At 44.1% G+C, this 25,576-nt stretch overlaps 1 protein-coding gene across 1 annotated transcript in view; it reads right to left on the bottom strand.

The window, feature by feature from the left end:
• Nucleotides 1–7,470, bottom strand: part of Dnah14 (dynein axonemal heavy chain 14) — a 215,863-nt gene extending 208,393 nt beyond the window's left edge. The window contains exons 1-3 of the mRNA NM_001447370.1: nt 7,263–7,470; nt 4,522–4,632; nt 1,091–1,212 (exon numbers count right to left, since the gene is read on the bottom strand). Coding sequence (NP_001434299.1) covers nt 1,091–1,212; nt 4,522–4,598 — 199 coding nt within the window. The 5' untranslated portion in view covers nt 4,599–4,632; nt 7,263–7,470. The remainder of the gene's footprint in view (nt 1–1,090; nt 1,213–4,521; nt 4,633–7,262) is intronic.
• Between the last annotated feature and the right edge of the window lie 18,106 nt (nt 7,471–25,576).

Here is a 25,576-nt window from a genome sequence, read left to right as displayed (position 1 = left end):
TGACCCTGTAGTGGTGACTGCTGGAAGGGCGCCCGGGCCTCCGGGTGCTGCTGTTTCGGTTTTTAAAGAAGGCACGTAGCACATCCATGTACTTAGAGGACTGCGAGGGGGGAAGAGGCGTGGGAGAAGGGGCCTGATGGACTGCCTAGTTCTGGGGACACAGCAAGGAGGAGCTCTACACTGTCCCGATCTGGAGTCAATGCTGCAGACACCTGAGATTATAAAGTGGGGACATAAAAGGGCTACACAGAGAGAACCTGGTGGTTAAAACCTGATGTAGTGGATAGGGTGGCATTTGAACGAAGACAAAGGAAAACTTAGAAAGGGAGGTGTGTGGAGGAGCAATTAGGACACCAGTAGTTATGGATGTGTGTGTGTGTGTGTGTGTTATGTGTGTGTGTGTGTGTCTGTGTGTGTTTGTCTGTGTGTGTGTGTGTGTTATGTCTGTGTGTTTGTGTGTGTGTGTGTGTTATGTCTGTGTGTTTGTGTGTGTTTGTGTGTGTGTGTTATGTCTGTGTGTTTGTCTGTGTGTGTTTGTGTGTTATGTCTGTGTGTTTCTCTGTGTGTTTGTGTGTGTCTGTGTGTGTTTGTCTGTGTGTGTTTGTCTGTGTGTGTTTGTCTGTGTGTGTTTGTCTGTGTGTGTTATGTCTGTGTGTGTTATGTCTGTGTGTGTCTCTGTGTGTGTGTGTTATGTCTGTGTGTTTGTCTGTGTGTGTCTCTGTGTGTGTGTGTTATGTCTGTGTGTTTGTCTGTGTGTGTGTGTGTGTGTGTGTGTGTGTGTAGTGTGTAGCGTGTGCGTGTGCATTTGTGTGATAAGACAGCCAGAAAGCAGTGAAGACTTAAGAAACCATGGATGCACTGTAAGCTCGTGGTAATTGCACTATAAAGACGGTAGAGGCATCAAGCATCTTGGTGGTACCGGTGGCATGCCTGTAATTTTATCATGATCTGTATCAGTATTAGATCATGCCCGCCTTAAAGAAGCATTGGTTGGAGGCATTTCCACCTGCTGCAACTTGTGGAATTGGTTGGACATCAAAGCTGCCATTTTGAAAGAAAGCACTACAGCTAAACAACAGAAACACCATGCCTGGGTAGTAATCTTGGTCATCTGCTCCTTCTGATATCAGGGACTCGGAGGATGTCTTCGCCTTAGCTAGTCTGTTCTGAGATGAGCCGCAATCTTTCCAACGGTCTTTATATAGTAAATGTCTAAGGTGACAAGAGAAAAGTAATTGTAAGAAAACCAACAGCTACACTCAGGACCTCAAGCTTCACGGCTATAACTAATGCAGACTTGCTTACTGCAGGGCGTGGCTAACACTATAAAAGTTAGTCTCTCCTCTTCCTCCCAGTAATCCTTGCACACACAGAGTTTTGCTTGCTCTCTGTAAAGCAAAACGGAAACACTTACATAGAAATAATAATAATAGTATGCGAAATGAACCTGACAGGTTTTAGCCTAAAACAGTAAACATTTTGAAAGTTTAAAGCCTGACTTCATTTCTCAAGATGAAGGAATTAAGTTTGTCAACTCCTGCCATCACGTTAGTAACAGGCAGAAGAAGTTACCTGAAATTCTAGACTCCTATCTAGCCTTCCTTCATGAAGAGAACAGCAAACAGTCCCTCTGTATTGGTTATAAATGTTGGGAAAGACTTCATAGCCACACAGAATCAAAACCCAGTGACTACAACTGATGTGATTCCATAGACACGAACTCATAAGGCAGAAGTTTTGTAAAGCTTTAAATGTATTTCTCGAGTCAGGGGAGGGGAGGATACTGCTACATTAACCAAAAACAATATCATAAGAAAGAAAAACAAACCACAAGCTCACCTCTATGGACTTCTTTCTGGAGACATCATTAGGCGTTTTTACAGCTCTTCCCTCAGAGCACTTTGTGGGTGTCATTTTGTTACAAGCATCTTTAAATGTTTCCTGTTTGTGGGAGTGTCTATCTGTAACCTTTGTTCTTGTGACTTCTGAACTTTAGACAGTAATCCTTAGTCACTTTATATGTTAACTTGACCTTTCACATTTTAAATGTTTTAATAAAAGTTCTTAGCTTTAATAGTATTGACCTATCTTGGCCTTTATGGTTTGTGTTACAAATTTTTAAGAAATCTGTCTTTATCTGAATTCTTATATGTTTTCCTAACACAAAGTGTTGCCTTTCGGGCTTTTAATTCATGCCTTAGTTCTTAAATCTTTAGTTTGAAAGGGTAGTTTAAGGGGCAGACCCAAATCCTACCCACCTACCCCCTGCCACAGGAAACTACAACTGTCACAACACAGGTAGCTAACACCTCCACCCTTCCCTCCTGAGATGATTTTTGGGTTTTACTTTCAGAGGAGTGTCTTGAAATGGTTACTTTCTAATTGAGGGTCTTCCTAGTTAACTTGTTACTGACTTACAATGGAAACAGCATGTAAATAGCATGTGTATTAACGTTTTAAAGCTGTGTTAAAATGATTCCATGACTTTCTACGCTCATCTGTTAATTGTTCCCCATAATGTGGTAGAGAATTTGTATCCTGCAGTTGCTGGGGGCAACAGCTGACTGTTTCTGTGTCTGCTTTAAAATCAGGGTGATAGGGGTTGGGGATTTAGCTCAGTGGTAGAGCGCTTGCCTAGGAAGCGCAAGGCCCTGGGTTCGGTCCCCAGCTACGAAAAAAAGAACCAAAAAAAAAAAAAAAATCAGGGTGATAATTTGGCATTATCATTAACTTTGATGCCTGATCTGTCAAGTAATGAGAGTGACTTATTAAAATGGTTGATTGTCCCCTTACTTTGTCATTTTTGCTTCAAATTGACCTATTTAAACTTGGAACTGTTCTTGCCCACAATGAGACTGAGGCTGGGACTGGGGGGTTGATATAGAGTATTGCTATACAAGCCAGGCTGGCTCCCTGCTGCCCTAGGGCACTTTCCTGGATTCTTACATGTTGGTGGGCCTCTCAGTCTGTTCTCTTTGCTTCCCCTTCACAGCAATACTGTCTGTTCTTCCCCTTCCGTCCCTAACCCTTGCAATCTAAAAGTCTCGCCTCGTCTCCCTGCCCAGCCATTGGCTATATGGCAATTCTTTATTAACAGTCAAAGCCAGCAGTGGTTAGGGACTCTCAGCATCTGAAAGATTAAGATAAAGCAATAGAACCATTTCCCAACATGCACCACTGTGCCTAGCTTCCAAGTGAACATTTTAACTGTAAAGTTACAGCGTCTTCATCTGCATGCTTTTCCTTTAAGAACTTGTCTGGGCAGATTGTATTTTCCTTTGAGAATACAATAATGCCTTTGCCTTACATTTTTCCATCCTTCTCTTCCTCATCTATTGGTTTTCCCTGACACTTCTTAGGATGCATTTCACCGGTATCCAGTTAGACATTTTCAAAAGTTATTTTAAACTATTTTCCCTTCAGATTTCACACATCTTTGCCTTTTACTAAGAATTTAGTTATTTTTTCTTTAGTTATTAGAAACATACTTCAGGCGTATGTATGTCATTTTATTTTGTTAACTATGCACTGCCCCATTCCCTCTCATTTTCCATCTATCTTGGCTGTCCTTCTGATAGTGTGTTTTTATTTTATTTGGTTATTTAGATCCCCATGGCTCTGCCTCCTGAGGGCTGAGGTTAAAGCTATGCAACGCCGTGCCCAGTTTGATGTCATGCTTTTAATTCCCAAGAGCCGCTTCTTCTTCTGTAACTGCTCTGAATTGTTAATTTCTAAATTCCTCTTTTCCACTTCTCTGGCTGTCTCACGAGAGCTCTGAGGTTGTTGCTGGTCTTTGATGTTCACGGTGTCTGTTTCTCCTGTGCTTCTTGGATTTGTTTCCATTTCCCTCGTGTTATGAAGCCACATGCTGCTTATCTTTAGTGACGTAATGACTTGGGAGTGGACTGAGCAGACGGGATGAGGGCAAGGTCAGCACAAGATGGCTCACTCCAGAACCACGCCCTGAGAGACCAAGGTTACCAAGTCCAGATCCCTCCATAAGTCTTCACGACATTTCACAGTTAGCTTTGAGGTTAGGGTACGAGCTAATGGATTTCATTGTGCTGTTTTCATACATTTGTGTATCATACATACATACATACATACATACATACATACATACATCATCATACCTTGGTCTCGCTTCCCCACTGTCCACCCCACTCATGACCTTTAAGGTTGTTTGTTTGTTTCTTTGTTTGTTTAAGGTGGAGATTCATGTAGCTGAGACTGGACTTGAGCTCAACAAACAACCTAAAAGAGTCTTGAAGTTCTGATCCTTCTGCCTCTATTTCCAGAGCATTCGAACGAATGGGCATCACGTGCCACCATGTGAAGTTAACGCAGTGCTGGATGCCGGGCCCAGGGTTTCATGCACAGTATGCAAGCGCTCGATGACCTGAGCTACAACCCCACCATGGATTTATATTATTGAAATTTATATTATTGAAGCTATATATTATTATATATTATTGAAATTTTATTAGGCGGGAAAACCCCTCAATGTTATTGATTTTTTACCTTCTTCTTGAGTTGCGTTCCTTCTCGTTCACATCTGGCTTCTGAACTGGCAGGTCAACGGGTATAAACGACTCCATCTAGTTTCCGTGTGAGACTCTGAAGTGACGGACTCTAAAACACAGAATTAGGCTGTGTTACTGATGGAAGACACATTGATAACTGTTAGTGTTTACACTCAAGGCTGTGATATAGTTGCCCACTTCCAGGAAGCGTAACATAATAGCAACATTTCTCCAATACAGCCCCGTGTCCAGACGCACACTAAACGGCGACCCTCGGTGAAAAATCTCCAGATTCAGTGCATACATCTGAGGCCACACCTCCTTTCTTACACTGATGGGTTTATTTACACCCAAGCTTTAGTTTTGAACGCATTTGTGCTATACAATATATAGCATGTTATGTACTGTAACACTTGCTTCCTTTCTGAAGACCATCGAAGAGAACTTAGGAAAATCAACACAACGGTGACTATAGAAACAACTTCAGAATATATGAAAGACCAAAAGGCCACTTCCAGATACTACCATCCACCCAAAGATAGCACAAAAACAAAAAGGCTGTGTGGGGAATATGAATCTTGTGCTCAGTGTGCAGAGTTCAGAAAAAAAAAAACCCATGTGCTTAGCTTGTGTCATGCACACACACACGTGCACACACACAAGTGCACACACATACATACACACATGTACACACATGTACATGTACACACACACACGATGAAGGGAAGGACCAGAGAGGGAAGCCTGATACATCACAGAAAGGGATGATGCATAGAAAACATCTAGTAGCTAAAGTCAGGAATTTAAGCCTAGAAATCACTGTAAGGTAGAAGAGGCCTTAGTTAACATGAAGCTATGCTTCTGATGAGTCAAGAAAACCCAAGGGAAGTCCAAGCCGGAATGGAAATTCTGGAGATGCCAACGCCGAGCATGAGGCTGACATCGATGGTGGCAAGACCCCACAGTCGGTGTGGTGACACACAAAACGTTCAGTTGAGACCTAAGAAGTAAGTATCAGAATTCACCACCGAAGGGCCATTCTCTGCAGCCAAGAGCTGAAGGAGGCAATGTTGGGGCCATACCTGGAAACAGGCAAAGAGACAAAACAGATAGAGAAACAGACAAAGAAAACCAAAATGACAAAGAGACTGGGTCAAAATCACCCCGAACCTAAGCCCTCTTCGTCTGCGACAGAGCAGAAGTCACTATGCTTTCCAGAAACAAGCCAAAGGAAACATGTTCCATTTTGTGGGCAAAAAGACAAAAGTGAGTAAGTTGTTTAGATACTCAAATAAGAAGACATTTCTGTAAATGTCTTACTGATAAAAATATAATAAGTGATAAGGATTGAGGGCTTTGTTTTTTCTTCTTTTTCTTTTTTTTCGGAGCTGGGGACTTGTTTGGTTTTTATTGTTGGTGTTTTTGGTTTTGTTTTTGTTTTGTTTTGTTTGTTTGTTTGAGATGGGGCTTCACTATATAGTCCTGGCTGGCCTCGAACTCACAGAAATCTGCTTGCCTCTGCCGGGTTAATAGCATGCAACAACATTCCTAACTTCTTTTATTATTTTACAGTATGTTTTACACTACTCTGCTAATCTAAAGGGGGTAGCATTTCACTTCACTGGGATTCAAACTAGTGACATCAGTCACCAGATGAGCTGCAAAATATTCACTGTCACTCTGTAGAGTGCCATACAAACACAGGTGTAAGGGAGAGCCTGCCTGTGAGCTATCACCGGCCAAACCCCTGTGGGCTATCATTTGCCAACCCCTTTAAGAGACTAGTGTGCCCCTCCCAACGGCTTTGACTTTGGAGTGACATCTATTTATGCTCTAATTAGAATTACTAAATATTTAATAAGCAAAGGACTAAGTGTTACTTAGTCTTAGCATTAATTAAAGTGTAAAGCGATATTTTCCCTTGCCTTTTGATCAGACAAGTATAAACCTTATCAAGGAAACCTCACACATCTCCATGGCAACATTTACATCATTTAAATGTCAGAACATTTCCTCTGGGAAAAACAGCTTAAGAATTTTATACAAAGCCAAATTTTCATTTAAGCAATATTATAACATTTTCAAACAAGTAAAGCTCAAGAAAGGTTTTTCACCCATGAGTCTTTCTTGTAAAAAATATGACTATGTGTGTATGGTCCTATTGGAATGTCCTGTAGACCTACATGTTGGATGTTTTCTTGACGGCTAATTGATGCAATCGGGCTCCAAGGGGATGTAGGAGAACAGTGACCACTGTTAGCAGAGCCATTGCTGGGCAGATGGACCAGCGCTGTATAAGACAGGAAGATGAACAAGTCCCGAGGGGCAAGGCAGGGTTTCTCCATGGTCCCTGTTCCGTTCCTGCCTGAAGTTCCTGCCTTGGTGTCTCTCCATTAGGGACTATATTGTGTAAGCCCAACAAACGCTTTCCTTCCCCAAGTTACTTTCGGTAGGTGTTGAATTACAGCAACAGAGAGGCCAACTAAAACAAAGAAGCAGAGGCGTGATCACATCAAACAGCAGCAAGGTTTTGCTAAGGGCGACAAACATCACTTACTTATGACTGGGGAAAAAAAAGCAAGCTTTAAAGTCTCATCGTCTGGGAATGGTTCGCCGCGGCCTGGTTGATCAGAAGCATCTAGGAAACTTCTGCACTGAGGAAGACAGGGCTCTGGGACACCTGCGAGAGAGGTCCCAAGGACCCGGGCACAGCAGAGGCCCAGGTCAGATGCTGTTTACCTCGTTTATCTGGTATGCTGTGGCGGTCAAGGTCTCCTCCTCCCCCTCTTCCTCTTCCTGCCTCAGCACTGCATACTCCAGGAGCATCCACAGGCACAGGGTTTAGAGACTACAGCTCCAGCCCCATCTTAGTAACGGTCAAGCGCCTCGTGCCTCAGGGAGCCTGGGTTTAAGCAGCCGTAGGCCTGGAGGCTGCTCATGCAGCGGTTGCTAAGGGCAGGAGCTGGGGGCAAACGTGGGACGGAGTGGGTACCGGAAGTTCCCAAGTCTACTCCACTGTACTGCTCGGCGCAGATCAGACCGCCCCCCAGCAGCCCCGCCTGCAACCTGCCAGGGCAGGGCCCAAGGGAGAAATACCTATGGGTGTGTAGAGTGGGATCTGAGAGTTTGAAAGAGGGCTCGTTTCATTTATGGTTTCCACAGACTGAGCATATGATGCAGTGTTATTGTCAAGCCTCGTGTCCACATGTATAAATCCCGATTGGCTAAGAGGGTTACATATGTGAACGTCAGCCTGGGCTACATTAGTGAGACCCTATCTCAAAGAAAACAGAACGACATTAAAAGATTAAGTGGATCCAAGAGGTATGGAAATTCCAAAGAAATTACACATACACGGGAATACTCATCTTCAAGTCTTACACAATTTTATTGATGTCCTATATTTTACCCATTCAACTACTGAGGACTTACGATGCATGCCAGAGGTGGCTCTGGTCACTCGAAATGCATGGGTTCCTTTTTTTTTTTTTTTTTTTGGTTCTTTTTTTCGGAGCTGGGGACCTCTCTTGTTTGTTGGTCAGGACAAAGGCAGAGAAACAACAGAGATGTGTGTTGGGACTAATTGTGTGTGTGTGTGTGTGTGTGTGTGTGTGTGTGTGTGTGTGTGTGTGTATGTGTGTGTAGATAATAAGCTTTCAATTTTTAATATTCATAGGGCTGAGGACATGATCATTCCAATATGTCACAATAAAATTTGACTTGTTTTTTGAAAAGCTATTTGGTAAGAGGGTTTCGAAGTGGGAGGTAAGAGAACATTACTTTCAAAGGGAAAAAAATTAAAATGTTATGCGTAAATAATCATATTGAGTTTAATAGAGCTAGCCAGGAAGCTGAAAGAAATCTGGTTTAATAAAATAACAGATTATGTTTTAGCAGAAGAGGAAAGATAGACAGCACAACAACAGCAACAACAACAACAAAGATGGCTTAAGAAGAGTTCCTGAGGCCAGGTTTCCTTCCAGCCATCATTGCCTGAGCAAATCATACTTTTGTTTGCCACAGTCATGGAATTCAATCTCCACCCTCCCCTCTCCCTCACTTCCTGTCCCAGTTCCAACTGGTACAACTCTGCGGATCTGTGCACAGTCTGTGTTTAGTCTGCCACTTCTCTCTGTCTTCAATCTCTGCGGTGGTCGGCAGAGCGGTGGGTTTTGAACTTAGACACAGAACTTCTGAGTGTGAGGTGTAGCCTCAGCCCGTATGAGTACTGAAGCTTTTGAAGGTTCCTATCATGGATTTGTATCTTCCTATACGCCCTTACTAATGGCGTGAAGATTTACTGTTACTAAGCCTCACTACTAAATATCTCTGTATCCACTTTACGGGGGAAAGACACGCCCTCAGTTTTCTAAACCTCCAGTCTAGAGTTGTACACAAGGGCTAAAATCTATACAGATGCTGCCTTAGTGACTGTCAACTTGATAAAACCAAAAGTCATCTGGAAAGACAGAAGCTCAAGAAGAATGGTCTCCATCAGACTGACCTGTGACAATGTCTGTGAGACATTGTTCTGATTGATAATTGATGTGGGAGGGCCCAGCCCACTGTGGGTGGCACTATCCCTAGGCAAGCAGGCCAGCGAAAACTAACCAGGACACAGCCTGGTAAAAATGTTCAGTTGCTCACCGCACATGGTTCCAGTTAAGGTCAAACGAGACAGAGCTGGGGCCTCTCATTTCGGCTCTTAGATAGTGACCAATAAGTAACCTGCTTGTGGTATAGGTAGAACAATTTTCCTTAAATTTATAGCCTTGGAAGGGGGCAGTTTCTTGGTCTTGAGTGGCCTGGGATCCTAGTGCTAAAGTACTTAAGAGGATTCCGAAGTTCAAGAACGCGATGATGTGCTTAGGGGGAAATGTGGTGTTGGGCACGCTTTGTCCAAGCATGCGTTCCAGCACTAGTGGCAGTGAGTTCAAGGATAATAAGTCAAACAGATAGGAAAAGTGTATTTAAGCAGAAACATGCATAAAGCAAGTATGTATTGATCAGGTCATTCAAATGTGTAAAGCCAAAGCCCGTGGGAACCTAATCACATGTATTCACCATCCCTGATCCAGTGTGTGCTCTGACTTGATAACTTCCTGTCCAAAAATAGCAAGAACCAACTATCTACAGAGTCAAACCTGTGGGATGGAGTTTCCTCTGTTCTCTGCGAATATTAGGACCTGAAGGGTCATAAGTCAGCCTTTCCCAGTTCTTCACTCTTAAAACATTGCAGGGAGACCTAGCAGAATTATCAGGTGGCCGGCTGACAAAATATTTTATGATAAAACATGACTTGGGTTTTTCATACGGCTCAGAGGCTTAAACAATCAGTACAACAACCCTTTTTGTTTTTTCCTGTTGTGTCTATGCGAACGTAGTTTTCATCCTTTTTATCTATAAAATGAGAACTAGGAAAATCACTGATGAACCCTTCCTCAGTCTATAAGGCCTATAAGTGATCCAGAAAATCACTTATAAAGTGAAAAATCTGTTAGTGGTTCCAGAGACAGAGATCACTTGACAAAGCACACTATTTACTTAGCAAAGCTGACATCGTAAATCAATATTGTTTTATTTTACTAATATTAAAAATGCTCTATTAGATTTGTGTCATTTTGATCCGCTATATACTAATAATAAGTGTGATGGCAACCAACTCTAGTCGTGTTGGATTCCGATCTCTTGGGTAATTTGTGCATGCTTTCTTTGATAAGAGAGATATTAGGTCAACCAATAAATGCATGATAAGACAATAGATTAAGATGAAACTCTTAGAGACTCTGGCATGGAAGAGAAAGAAATGATATAAACTCCCCATAGTTGAAGAAAGGCTTGTCCTCAACATTTTAAAATCAATAGTATGGTGGCCGTATTACAATATATGGTGCTCAGATTCCTATTAAACTCATTTAAAACGCGGGAGTCCCCAACTCAGTGTCTGAACTCATTAACTGTAGAGTGCAGAAGTGACAAGCGTTAACTAGAAGCTGCACAGTGTAGAAAAGATGGCTCAGTGGTTAAGAGCACACACTGCTCTTGCAGAGGACCTGGGTTCAGGTCCCAGCAACCACATTGGCAGCTGGCGACCATCTTTAACTCCAGATGCCCCCTCCTGGCTTCTACAGGCATTAGTGCTTATGTGCAGAAAAAAATATGTTGAATAAATATTTAAAATGATAAGTAAGTTAGGCCATGGTGGCACACACCTTTAAACCCAGCACTCAGGAGGTAGAGGCAGGCAGACCTCTGGGAGTTCGAGGACAGCCTGGTCTGCAGGGTGAGTTTCAGGACAGCCAGGGTTACATAGAGATACCCTGTCTTGAAAAACCAGATATAAAATAAATTAATTAAATAAATAAATAATGTTTAAAAATGTATTAAGGGGTAAAAAAGTTTTCTGACTATTTATAAATGCTTAAAGCTGAAAAATTGTTGGTTCCTTTATTTCTCAGGCTTTAGCAATGGCATCAAGCAATCGTGACTTGTTCTTGTGCAGCCAGCTTGGCCTCCCTTCTGTTTGTGCCACCCATGACCCTAGGAGGCTTACTCTACAGGAAATGCCAATAGCGTATCATACGTGTATCTAACGGAAGTAGAGACCCGTGGTCTTAGGAATGGCTTGTGGTCCCTTCAGTCATTTCAGCCAAGCACACCATACACGCGTGCGTGCGCACACACACGCATGCGCACAAACACACACACACACACAAACACACACGCACCTGTGAACACTACACACTTCTAACACAGAGTCTCGGTCTGCTTGGGCTACTGTGACAAGCAATGGGGGGTGTTAAACAACAGGCATTTATTTCTCACAGCTCTTTAGGCTTGGAAGTCCTAGATCAAGGTGCTAGCGACTTTTGTGTCTGGTAAGGGTCACTTCACTGCGTACAGATGGTCACCTTTGTGGCTGGACTTAGATGGCCTTTCTTCCCTGAGCATCAAAATAAAGCTCTAATCTCTCCTCTCTGTTTTGTCTGCTGCTGAAGTTTTGATAGAAAAAGCTGACCTTGACCTCTTCGGCTCATCTAGCCAAAGACAACCTTGACCTTGAGCCGCTCCTGCTCCCACCTCTCTCCCAGCGTGGTGCTGGGTATCTGCTATTTAAACAGTACTTGGGATTCAACACACGGCTTCACACAGACTAGGCAAGAACTCCCCAAGCTAAGATATATCTGCACCTTTCTCTTCTTACAGGCTACTGATCTCATCATGGGAGCTCAACCTTTAGTATCATTCAAGCCTAAGGTTCCCCAAGGTCCTCAATTCCTAATACCATGGTGTTGGGGGGCAGGGTTTCAGCACATGACTTTTTTTTTAAAGGAAGGTGGGATCCCTGTGCTATTCAGGCTGGTCTTGAACGCCTGAGCCCAACGATCCCATCGATTTAGCCTTTGCGGCCCTCACTGAACTGGTTTATCAGTCTGCTAACTCTTTCGCATATTTTTGTGGTGAATCTTCCCCCTTCTCCTCCCGTGTGAAACAGAAACAGTATCATTTTATTATTATTCTCACTAGTACTTAGTAACTGAACGTGTTTTGTGTGGTGTTTTCATATAAGCATGTCACAGGTCTGGGAACAAAGGAGGCACACAACCTTACGGACATTTCAGGTAAAGCAAGCATCCCGGGTTGGGTGCCACAAATGGAAGGAGGGGCGTGGTTCATGCAAACCTTCCGTTACCCTCTTGCACAATCATGTTCCCCTCCTCTAATAAGTCTACTTTCAGCCACCTTTTTGTTCACACGAGGGGAAGATGTGTAACAACTGTCTTTCTGAGTCCGCTTGTTCTGCCTGTCATGGTGTCTTCCACTCATCTCCTTCCCTGCAGATATTACCATATCTTTTGTTTGTCTGTTTGCGTTTGGGGGAGTGGTGTGCTTGGGTTTTAAAGGCAGAGTTTCGGTTCCAGTCCAGTCTGTCAGGACTTAATTTGCAGTCTAGGGTAGTCTTGAACTCATGATCATCCTATCCTAAGCTCTGAGGCATGGGCCACCATGTTCAGTCTGGATTTTTATTTGTCTTTAGCTGAATGATGTGCTTGTATGTGTGCATATGCACTGTGCGCATACACGCATGTGAACATACAGGTGCCCATGGGGACAAGAAGAAGAGGGAGACATCCTCCCTGGAGATGGGAGATGGAGTTATGGTCAGTTGTGAGCACCCAGTGTGGTGCTGGGAACTAAATCAATCAAAATCAATTAATCTCTCTCTCTCTCTCTCTCTCTCTCTCTCTCTCTCTCTCTCTCTCTCTCTCTCTCTCCCCCTCCGTCTGTCTGTCTGTCTGTCTGTCTGTCTGTCTGTCTGTCTGTCTCTGTCTCTGTGTGTATGTGTGTGTGTGTGTGTGTGTGTGTGTGTTAGCTCTTTTAAGGTGAGTACCTCTCTCCCAGTCAGCATTCTAGTTAACCCACAAAAGAGAAGTGCTCTTAAATGCTCAGTACAAAAGCCCAGATCACACTCTGCAACCCTAGCCATCTGTTCTAATACTTTCACTGTTTTTTTAGTTGAACAAAATCTGAAAAATCCAGGGGTCCCTTCCATTTTCAGCCTGATAGAATATTTACATTGTTGCAAGCATAATTCCTACCCTCCAACAAAATAATGAAATTATCCTAAAATAAAATTAATCACTGTTAAAAATTATTTCTTTGGAGCTTGGGGTATAGAGCTCAATGGGATGGGACTCACTTAGCATGTGCCTAGCATACGCACACACACACACACACATACACAGAGAGAGAGAGAGAGAGAGAGAGAGAGAGAGAGAGAGAGAGAGAGGAATAGATACATAAATATATAAAAAATTATTTTTCCAAAGGAAATAATCTTCAAAACATGAGCTTAGAAATTATTGATCTGCACCTTTGCACTTTCGCTGCTGGCTCCTTGCCACCTTAAAAAGGCGTTATGAAGTACAATTCAGGTATTTTAGGTTATCACAAAGCACACATTGCCTAAACCCTGACAGGTGCCCAGAAGTCTATTTTTAATTGACTAATCTATTCGTGGTTAATTCTAATTTGAATTTCAAAAATGTGAGTGATGTCTGAACCTGGAATATGTTTTTTAATCTTAATTGCTTAAATGCAAATTCAGAATGAGTCCACTGACAGCATTCTTGAGATGCCAGACAGACTTCAGGCTGTCCTGCCCACTCAGACCTGAAGTCTGGCATCTCAAGTTAACAGGAGGCTGTGCTCCAGGGCCGGCTGCCTTTCTAGCCTGTGCTTCAGGCTGATGGGGATGAACTTCAAGCACCCTGAGCACAGTCCTCCTCAGTCAGTACCATCACCCGACTGAAAAGTATCACCCAAAGAGAAACTTCAGCAACTTCCAGAAAACTACTTCATGGTTTTGAATCCTGTGACCAAAAGCGAGCACCGGGCATTTGTTTGTTTCCTTCCTTTCCTCTTTGCTTTCTTCTGACAGGCTCGCTCATACTGAATATCTTGAAGAAGTAGCTGCAGAAACTCAAAAAAAATTGAACGGCAGTCTGATATCTAAGAAGTCTAGCTGATAGCACGTTTGGGTGTAAACGCACAGAAAGAGTAGCATAGGCACAGCATTGCCTGAGTTTTGAAGGAGAGGTTGGATAAAGGCTCTCATTCTATTCTGTGCATAAAATGGCGAATGCCAGGCTTAGGGGGCTGAATGTCCCTGAGCTGCAATCAAAGCTCCTGCAGAGCTGGGGCCCTCCTTTGTCTCTCCCAGCTTCTGGTGTCTGCTCACATCCCTCCCTCACATCTCTCGCAGCTTGTGGCTACATCACTCCAGTCTCTGTCTCTGTGGTCACACCACACCCTCCCTTCCTGTCAAGTTTCTCTGCCTCTGTCTCATGAGAACTCAAACACATTGAGGGCTCTCTAACTGTTAGGGTTTGAAGACGCAGTTTTGTTACAGCCATCTTGAGCACAGATTGTCCCTGAGTGACCCTCCACTCAGTCGGTTTCCTCCACATGGTTTTCCAGCGTTCTGTAGACAAACAAACCCACATGGGGAACATGCTTGAGGCCTTTAGTGCAACCCTAACATAAGCCAGGTGCACTTTAGCTGAGAAGAAGCTGCTGCCACACCACTTTGTAAGTACTCTACTTAAACCGTGGATTTACCTGCTCTTGCTTGGTGCTTTGTCGGGGGGTCCTCCATATTTGCTCTTGGTCATCCTGGCTCTGTCTTTGGTCTCAAAGAATATAAGGACCAGTGCCTTTTGTTAAAAAAATTATTTCTCAATTTTTCAATATTATATTTAATATTATATTTAACATATTCAATATTATACTATATATACACATATATACAATACATATATATACATATACATATACACAATACACATATACATATATACAATACATAATATACATAATACACATATACATATATTCACAATGCACATATACACATTATACATATACACAATACATATATACACATATACATATATACATTACACATATACATATACATACATATACACATATACACACATACACATATACAATACATAATATACATATATACAATACACATATACACATATCTCCACATATACATATATATATACATATACACATACACATATATACACATACACATATACACATATATACATATATATACATATACATATATATATACATATACACACATACATATATACAATACACAGTATACATATAATAATACAAATATACACATATAAATATGTACATATACACACATATACATATATACACACATATACATATATATACATATATACATATATATACATATACATACACATATACACATATACACATATATATACATATACATATATATACATATACACACATACATATATACAATACACCGTATACATATAATAATACAAATATACACATATAAATATGTACATATACACATACATATATATACATATACATATGCATATATATATATATAATCAGAAAATGCTGGCTACAACTATAGAAACCAGCATCTCTTGCACTCTTTTACTGACAATGGAATGTGAGTTGGGGCTGAAATACATTCCCCACCCCCCCAGCACCACACCTCTAAAACCATTCCACCCTCTAAAACCAAAGAGGAAATACAACGCCCAAAGTCAGAGAGAGGCTTGTTCTGCAGGGCAGCTTGTCTAGGAAGTCATGCAATTATTCAAATCCTGGGCCAGAATAATTTTCTGCTTCAGACAAGTTGATGACCTCTTTGCATGTCCCTGCACACCCACTCTGGGATAGATTAAAATGTACAGCGATGTTTTATCTCAGAAGTACTGTGGGCAGGGTCACAAAAGAACGGCCCCAGATCTGGATGTATTGAGAAGCAGTTTCTATGCTTGAATTGAATTGAATTGAAGTCCCACAGTGAAAAGCTATATAGGGAAGCTCTGTTAGGCTGTAAAGAAAATCTGCAGGTGAATGGCTGGAACTAGAAAGAATTATACTGAATGAGTTTAACCCAGACCAGAAAACCAAACTCCACTTGTTCTCCCTCTGTGGATCCTAGTTCCCAATCTTTAGATGTGAGTTTGTAACCGGAAGTAAACTCAGAAGCCAGGGGCGCAGAGAGACTTGAGAGGAGCAAGAGAAGAAACTATTGAGGAGGATACATGGACAGGGATCCTACAAAGGACACAAGGGGAAAATGGAGGGGCCTTTAAGTGAGGAGAGAAGAGGACAGTATGCTCCTCCTCCTCCTCGAGAGCCATAGACTATCAACAAAGCTCCAATGCTGGGTAAGGAAAACCTTCCTATGGGTTGGTGGTCAGGGGTGTCGAAGAGACTCCCCAGACCATATAGGCTTCCTCCGTTGCCCTTGGTTACCTCCCAGAACTTGAAGGTAAGACCGTACTGCTGAAGACTCCATACACTTCACACACAGGACTTGGAGGGGTTGAGCTGGAACTCACATAAAGCCTTCTACCTGGAGACTGGCTCTCGTAATATCTGCATCCTTCCAGCAGGCCCCGGATGCTCCTTTGGTAGTATTCCGCTGCTGCTGGTGAGGCAACGCTCTTACCTCCCAGTCCAACAGTAGGAACTTGTGTGTATGCATTGCTCTTTAAAGGCTTGGGGAGACCGATCCCAGCTGCCCGCATAGATGACGTGCTCAGTGACACATCTAACCCTGTCTTCTGTCGCTCTCTACCAATCCTTTGTCTTAAGACCCAAGTTTCTGGAGACTAAGGGAAATAAAAACTCACACAAAAAAATTGCTGAAGTGTTGGAATCTAACTGAGGGTAAAAAATAAAAACAAGAGAAGGAGGCAGAGAGAAGGAAGATGGGAAGATAGAAGAGGAGGAGGGAGAGAAGGAAGAAGAGGGAGGAGGGGAGGAAGGGAAGAAGGGAGGAGGGGCTGCTTATGTTTGGAAGTCCTTGTCCTATCTGTGAGCACATCATCATGAGTCCCTTCCATTGATAAAGATCCAGCAGAGTCTGCACACCACGGCTGGGTGGGAAAAAAATCACTGGGGAAAGCTAATATGGCGGTACACACATGAATCCCAACACTCAAGGTTAAGGTGGAGAGACAGATGGGATTCCAGACCAACCTGAACTTCATAGCAACTTGGGGTCAGCTTGAAATATATAGCAATACCCTTGCCAAAAAAGGAAATATGAGAGGGGGGAAGGAGGGGGGAAAGGGGGGGAGAGAGAAGAGAAAGGAAGAGAGGGAGGGGAGGGAGGGGGAGAGGGAAGAAAGGAGGGAGAAACAGAGGGAAGGAGGGAGGAAGAGAGGAAAGAAGGGGGTGGGAAGAAAGCAAAGGAGAGAAAACAAAGTACCTTGGACACTTTCTAAAATAAAAATGTTGGCTCCGCAGTAGTGTCTAGAATGTGGAAAGCCTTAGGCTGGATCACTTAGAACACACACACACACACACACACACACACACACACACACACACACACACACACACGAATACAAATTCTTAGGATCAAAGTAAGGTCTGTAGAATGATTTGCGCTGGAGGAGAAGGAAGGAGAGGGGAAGAGGGAAGAAAGGAGAAGGCAGAGAGAGAGCCCTTAGGTGATTCTGGTCACATTTCAGTCTGGTAATGACACAAAAGTTTGTGTCCACAGGAAGTCTGAAAGCTGTCGGTGCATGGGGATTGTGAAATTGGGGTCTTTGTGTGTTCATGTGAATGCAGATGTGGGGGCAAAGGGACAACCTGGGGTATCTTAAGCACCATCTGCCTTTTTTTTTTTTTCCAAAATGGCCTCTCAGGGCCGTCTGAGGCTCACCAATTGGGCTATTTTAGCTCAGCAAACCGCAGGGGTCCACCTGTCTCCTCCCTGCATCGGGGTTACAAGTATGCCACTGTGCCCAACTCTTACTATGTAGGTTCTGCGGACTCAACTCAGGCCCTAATGCTTGCATAGCAAGCACTTCATGGGCAAAGCTGTCAGGATCTCCCATAAGTTCACATCCAGCCACCGAGAGCCCGCAGATTCATCCCCTTTCAGCACAGCTCATGATTGTAATAGGAAGGGCAGAGGCCATTTTGACCATAAAACGCTGCCCTGCCCTTGGATACCTGTTATGTAAATGCAACCTTGAGGTGAGAGAAGAGAAAGACAGGATGATTAATGGATTTAAGGAATTGATGGCCCTGGAGCCAGGCAGCACATAATTACAAGGCTGAGGTTGTCCTAACTTGATACTGGAGCCAAGAAATAGGGAGGCTCCTGCAATTCCTCTTCAAGTTCAAGGAGGGCTCTCCTGAGGCATTTTTTACACATCAAGCAGCAGACACCAAACCGACCAAAGACATCCTCAGAAGCAGTGTGTCTACAAAACAGATGACAGAGACATCTTTTCTTGATGGTCACGGTGACATGCACCTGCAGTCTTGGCACCTGGGAGGTGAAGGCAGGAAGATCAGGAGTTTTAAGGCTAGCCTTAACTACGTAGCAAATTTGAGATAGCCTTCACCACACTGGCTCAACAAAATGAAAAGATTTCATGAAATTGGTAAATAGGATTTTGTGCACTTGCGTCACACTTTGAGGAATACCCCAAACTTCCAAATATGTATACTTTTCTCTTTTTTTTTCTTTTGAAAATAATTAGGCTAAAGGGATGGCTTGGTGATTAAGAGTACTGGGATCTAATCCAGAGGACCCAGGTTTAATTCCCAGCACCTACATTTCAGCTTACACTCATTTGTAACCCCAGTTCTGGGGAATCTGGTACCCTCTTTTAGTCTCCATGGGTACCAGGCACATACCTGGTACACAGACATACATACAGATAAAACATTCATACACATAAAACAGCTATGTTAAAGAATTTAAATCATGGTTCTAGGTGTCCAAGAGCTGGCATGTACGTGGACTTGGGCATATGTTCAGCATGGGCCTTCTTGTTGGATCACATGTGACAGAGAGTGTCTTAGTTAGGGTTTTACTGCTGTGAGCAGATGCCATGACCAAGGCAAGTCTTATAAGGACAACATTTGATTGAGGCTGGCTTACAGGTTCAGAAGTTCAGTCCATTATCATCAATGTGGGAACATGGCAGCCTCTAGGCAGGCATGGTGTAGGAGGAGCTGAGAGGTCTACATCCTCATCTGCGGCTGCTAACAGAATCCTGGCTTCCAGGCAGCTAGGAGGAGGGTCTCAAAGCCTACACCCACAGTGACACACCCACTCCAACAAGGCCACACCTCCAAATAGTGCCACTCCCTGGGCCAAGCATATACAAATCATCTCAGAAAGGGAAGAGGGAGGAGGGAAGAGGGAGAGGAAAAGGAGAAAGAATCTATTATGCTGGTCCCTGTGTATGGTACTGGCTTGCTAGAAAAATTTGACACTGAGATTGGAGCAGAGCAGATAGGAAATCCCATAGCAGGTCCTTCTGAAGCACCTCTAAGAATGTCTCAATTCACCCTGCGACCCATTGCTAAGACTCCAGAGAAACAGGTAAGGAGGATCTGCAACAAGGCACCACTAATAAAGGACATTTAATTAAGAAACAGTGAAATTTTCTGAAAAAAAAAGAAAAAAAAAAGGAAACAATGAAATTGTGTCATTAAAAAAATGGATGGAACTGGAGATTATCGTGTTAACTGAAAAAAGCCAAACTCAGAAATATAAAGGTAACATACATGTCTTCATCTGTGGATCTAGATTTAAACGTAGACGTGACAGGAAGAGTGAGGCAGGAGAGGAGGAAAGGGAGCCAGACATTCAGGTTTTAGATTTAGCACTCGCTCTCATGAGCTCTCTTGCGCTCTTCTCTCTCTCTCTCTCTCTCTCTCTCTCTCTCCCCCTCCCTTCTCTCCCTTTCCCTCTCCCTCCCTCTCTCCTTCTCTCCCTCCCCTGTCTCTATCTCTCTCTTTGTCTCTGTCTCTCTCCCCCTTCCTCTCCCCCTCAACTCTCTCTCCCCCTCAAATCTCCTTCCCACTCTCCCTCTCCATCCCCCTCTGTCACTCTCTCTATTTCTGTCTCTATCTCTGTCTCTCTTTCCACCTCTCCCTTTCCCTCCTTACCTCCCTCTTCTCCCTCTTTCCCTCCCCTGCCCTCTGTGTGTGTGTGTGTCTGTGTGTGAAATATCAGCCTGAAACTCACTATTTTTCACTACTTAAGAAAAAGATAACTTAGCAACAAGAAAACCAAGGTCGCTTTGAGAACAAGTGCCCGCAGAGGTGTGGCTCCATCCATCAGGCCTCACTGCAGTCCCTCCCGCAAGGCTGTCTGGGAAGCTGCAAGCCTCTGGCTGGCACAAGGCTTCAGCCTGTTCCTTCTCCCAGCATGAGACTTCTGGGGAAATTCTAGTTCCTTGGGGACCATTGCGCAACAGTCTAGGAGCCAAAGAGAGAGGCACAACACCTCTTAGAACATAGTCATTCCAGGCTATCTAGTCACACCCAGGACGGTTGCTGGAGCACAGGTTCCCTGCCTCTTCGGAGTACCGGTTGCCATTTTTGTGACCACCAGCTACTGACCTGGCAGACTTTGGTGCACTGGCTGGGCAGGGTGTGGCTTTCCCAGTGGCCTGTCAGATCTGCCTAGTCCCAAGAAGTCTGAAAACTGTGGTTTTTATTAAACTTCGGGAAAATACCAGTTTCACTCAGACCTTTTGTATCTTTGACAAAACTCCTAACCACTCTTGCTGGGTGAGGGGTATAAGTAAGACACACCCCGTCTTCTGGGTTGGAACCTTCTTGATTTAACTCTCACAACTCTAAGCACTGGTATCCAGTAACTGATGAATGCTGCAAATATGGCAGCCGGATCTGATTTGGGGCTTCAGTAGCAACCCTGCCCCACTCTCTGGATACACGGTCCCCACCAGCCCTGCTGTTAGAGTAGCAGTAAAGTCCCATTAGCCCTGCAGAGTCTTGATGTGCCAGGGTTGGGGAATACCAGGGAGGAGTCTCCACTCTTTGAGGAGAAGGGGAGGGGAGATGGGGGAAAGGAACTGTGTCTATGTGGCGGGGGGGGGGGAGAGACCAGAAGGAGGGGGGCAGTGATAGGTATGTGAAGTGAAAGAATAAATTACTGGAGAAAGAAAAAAGAAAAGAAAACCTCCTTGTGGTCAAGAGAGTAGAATGTCTGGCTGGGTGGAGATGTACTGTTACAGTTGGGCCTGTCAATCATCTGGTAAGAGAGGTTCACCTTAAGCCACACCAAAGAGATGGGCAGAATAATTGTTCCTTTAATGAGATACTGTGCTTTTCCTTCCCAGATCTCCCAGCACCCAGAACAATCTCCACGAGACACCTTGTGGGGGTCTGAAGGATCTGCTGACTTTTCTGAGGTCAGAGTTAGAAAGGTATAGCTTTCCCTCCCTCCCTCCCTCCCTCCCTCCCTCCCTCCCTCCCTCCCTCCCTCCCTTCCTTCCTTTCTTTTTTCTTTGTTTTCTTTCTTCTATGTTTTTTCTTCAGATGCTAGCCAGAACCTAAGTATGTAATTTCTGATACCCTGGGGCTTCCATATCTTTCTCTCAAGCACCCCCCCCCACCCCACGCACCCGAGCGCCTTCACCCCATACCTCCCTCCCCCCACACCCCCATCCCGGTCCCAGGCAGATGCTTGCCCACTGTGTGTCTGCTACCTACCTACCTATCTTGCTGGTTTACATGGCATGGTTTTTCCTCTACTCTCCCCTGTTCTCTTCTTTTGGGTGGCTGCTGAGATTTACAGCTTTCCCTCCCTGTGGTCTTTTTAATTTTTTCCCTTTTAAACTACATTTGAGTCCATTCTTCAATTATTTTATTAATGAGTCCAAGAACCCTAAGAGAGGACTCTGACGTGCTCTGCGTCACTGTTCTGATCAGAGTCGAACCCAGTTTTACTGCAAAACCCCATTGCCATGGCCCCTATATGTATCTGGCGATCCGGCTTGAGATTTTTAGCACTGTGCTTACCAAGGGTCATTAAATAAGTCTCCCTCTAACATCGGCTTTGAGAGCCATGTGCGGAACTACTCTCTCTGGTACAGCTTGGGCACCGGAAAATTTCAGAACTCTCTGGGCGATTTTAACACACGGCAGGGTTCAAACACAGCCACAGAGTTGGGAATCTCAGAGAAAACGACCTTGTATGGGTTTCTAGTGGGAGATCCGCTGTCAGGGCTCTGGCCACGCACAGGGCTCCTCTGAGGCGGACTTCCCAGAGGTGAGGCTCAGTGTAGACAAGGCAGCTGGAATCCTGCCCCCTCCCCTGTACACCCAGCATCTATGTTCAGGGGCCCATTGTGTCAAGAAGTTACAATAGTAACGGTTATGATTGCCTTTGTTTGTAGAAGATAAAATGAGGTCCTCTGGAGAGAGTGCCGGCTCAGTAAAACATGCCAGCAGCAGAGCTCTAAACCGAGAAGACTAGAAACCTAGAGACAGCTGTAAATCTCATCTGCGTGGTTTCTGAAAACCGAATAGCACTTTCGAAATCTGAAGTGATTCCCAAGAAGCACATAGATTTAATTACTTGAATTAAATCTAGCTGCTTATACCAATTACTGTAAAGAGGGAAAATAAAACAGAAAACATGTATTGTAACTAAACCCCAGGTCATAAAAGCCTATTTCTGGGTCACCAAATGCTTGCCACCTAAGCGAAAAACAAACAAAAACCAGTAACAAGCTATATAAATGAAAAAAATTAATTTATTTACAGATTTGATCAAAAACTAGGGAGAGAGACATTCTCAGCCTGCCTCTGCCTTGCCTATAGCAGTGTTAGCAACCTATTAAAAGCTGCTGGAAAGGCAGGAAGCCTGCGTGTGTGGGTTTAGCCGTATCCTTGTTCCCCAACTGGGAGACAGTCTCTCTCCTGTGTCATGCTGGCATTTCTTGCAGGGACCCCCAGCTCCTAGGGCTCCCGATACATTAGAAAGAAATCTTGAGCCAGACAGACATAGCATTGCCCACCTTTGATCCCAGCACTTTGAGGAAGAGAAAGATCAAAGCCAGCCCGGGGTACATCTCAAGTACCTGTTTCAGAAGATGAAAAGTAAAGCCCAGATTTCCCCAGAAGCGCTGACAGCACATAGCGCCAGGCTTCTGTTGCCCTTTAAGGGACTTGCTAGAGAGACCAAAAACGAAAAAAGAAGAAAATAACCAAAAGGCATCTTGTTTTGATTTTGTGTTTTAGTAAGACAATTCCCTGTGTTTTATACTGTCTCTTATAGGTCATTTGATTACTACAGCAAACTGAGCCTTCTTGACAGACAACATCATGACAGGGTCTCTGAGGAAAATTCAGACCTCAGTACCAGAGGTTGCCTGGTGGGGCATCTGAAGAACCAGGTCAACGTGGCAGAGACAAGGTCCCTTTGAGGAAGGGAGAAAGTTTCAGTGTCTATACTGGGCTCTTTGATTCCCTGGCAGGCAGCAGGGAAAGGGAATAGGGGTGGGGGTGGCCACCAATAGCCCTTTGATATGCCTATATTAGTCAGGGTCTATAAGGAACAGAGCTTATATATAAATCATACGGTGGCCAACAATTGCTGTCACAACGGAAAGATTGAGAATCTAGTGATGCTCAGTTTGTGATGCTGGATACCCCGGAAGTCCAGTCTGAGGCTGGGGCTGGGGCTGGGGCTGGGGCTGGGGCTGGGGCCGGGGCTGGGAGGATTCTGGAGAGTTGCTCGTCTTTAGTCTACATCGGAATCCAGAACTGGGTTCTAATCCCAGCTGCTTGGGTTTTAGTTGATTCCAGACACAGTCAAGTTGACAACTATCAAGTTGACAAGCCACCACAAACCAAGCCTGTAAGAACAACCTCCCTCGTAAGAAATCGGGGCACCTGGAAGTCTGGTAGCCAGACATTCGGTCAGTGTTCATGGGGTGCCTGTCGGCCTCCGTGAAAGGGGAGGGGCTGCTGTGGGCATTGCGAGCCCCAGTTTGCTCTGGATTCTAACACTAACCAGGAGGAAGCATCGAGGAATTGATCACATGGTATCCAAATAGCCTTGATGGGAGCTCTGTGGAGGCCCAGGTTAAAGACCTAAAATTTCAAACCACCGAAAGCATAAGTGGATCTAGCTGTCTTCTTTGTTCCCGTTTCTAAGCATCCTTTCCCTAATATCTTGAGTTTTGCTCTTTCTTCAAAGTGCTCCTTCTGCTGCATGGCTGCCTGTGCACCCTGTGTCTGACCTCCACACCCTGTGGCTGCCTGTCCACCCTGTGTCTGACCACGGTATGGCCTTCTCAGTTCCCTGGCATCCTTCTCCAGGCAGCCTCTGATTATCATAGACAGGTATTTTTTAAAATATGGCAATATAATTATTTGCATATCGTCAATAAAACATGTTCTCTATAACAGGACATGATACAAATGCTGGGTATATAAGCGAGGCTTCTAACGAAATGTATTTATTTGTCTGTTGAGACAGGCTCTTGTCACATAGCCTGAGGGGCCTCACACTTTCCAGTCTCCTGACTCTGCCTTCCAAATGCCTGGTGGAATTTTTTTAATGGATAGTTTTAAGGAATTATTGAAACCTTGCATACGTGGCTCCTAGGCTGACAGTAAATTTTTTAAAAAAGTCAATTCCGGGAAGGTTGAGGAAATTAAGATATCTGTTCCTCTACGACACATCTAGAATTCTGAAGGTTTTCCTTAAAAATGTTCCCATATCCTCGTTCTTAATGAGTTATGAGCCATCATTTGTCCCCAGTCCATTCGCAGCTGCCTTTATGGGGTCAAAAAATGAATCACTTACAAAAGTAAGCACCATTTTCATAAACCTAGAACAAACGCTTCCAGCTTGTGCCTTTGTGAATGACCAGTGGATGGGGTTCCAGTGTCCTGTCCTACCTGCCCAAGTCTATGCTTGCTGTGGACCCCGTTCAGGTCTGTCTTTCTAGTCCACGAGAGAAGCCAGACTGACCCACCCAGAAAGTCGATGTCTTCCTGTAGCAGGTAGGGAATCTTTAACAACAAAACCTGTCTCGGGCTGGGGATTTAGCTCAGTGGTAGAGCGCTTGCCTAGCAAGCACAAGGCCCTGGGTTCGGTCCCCAGCTCCGAAAACAAAACAAACAAAAACCTGTCTCTGCCGTGAACAGGCAGATTAACCAGTTTAACAGGCCTGGACCAGAGCCAGTGTCTGCCTTTCTGGGGGTTACAGTTGGGCTGTTAATGCAGCAGCCCAGCCAAGGCAGCAGGAGGGAACCACCGTTCATCCACCTTACTCCCAGTTAGTCAGCCTGGGGGAGGGGCCATTTGCTACTCGCTCCAACAGAAAGAAAAACTGTTGCAAAGGGTAAGATAACCACTCACCATGGCTTGAGTCACTTTGTATTTTTAACATTAGTAAACAGATCGCTGTGCACATGCAGCGGCATCATTTGGCATCATTCGCTGGTCCCTTAGAACATTTTGTTTGGTTGTAGTTGTGTTCTGATGAGGGTCTCTCTGTATTGCTGGTGTTGAACTCTTTGGAGCAAGCTATTCTCCTGTCTGTCTGCTAAGTAGCTGGGGCTGCAGGTACCTTACTCACTGGGCTCATCTGTATCATTTCTAATGTGAACTAAACAGTGGGAGTCGCTCCTAGTTACTCAATTCGTACTTTAAATTTTGCTAA

The sequence above is a fragment of the Rattus norvegicus genome, chromosome 13, assembly GCF_021556685.1.
Source record: "Rattus norvegicus strain SHRSP/BbbUtx chromosome 13, alternate assembly SHRSP_T2T, whole genome shotgun sequence".
NCBI classification, from domain to species: Eukaryota; Metazoa; Chordata; class Mammalia; order Rodentia; family Muridae; genus Rattus; species Rattus norvegicus.
Note: the sequence above shows the minus strand (reverse complement) of the source record. Positions and strands in the feature narration are given on the sequence as shown.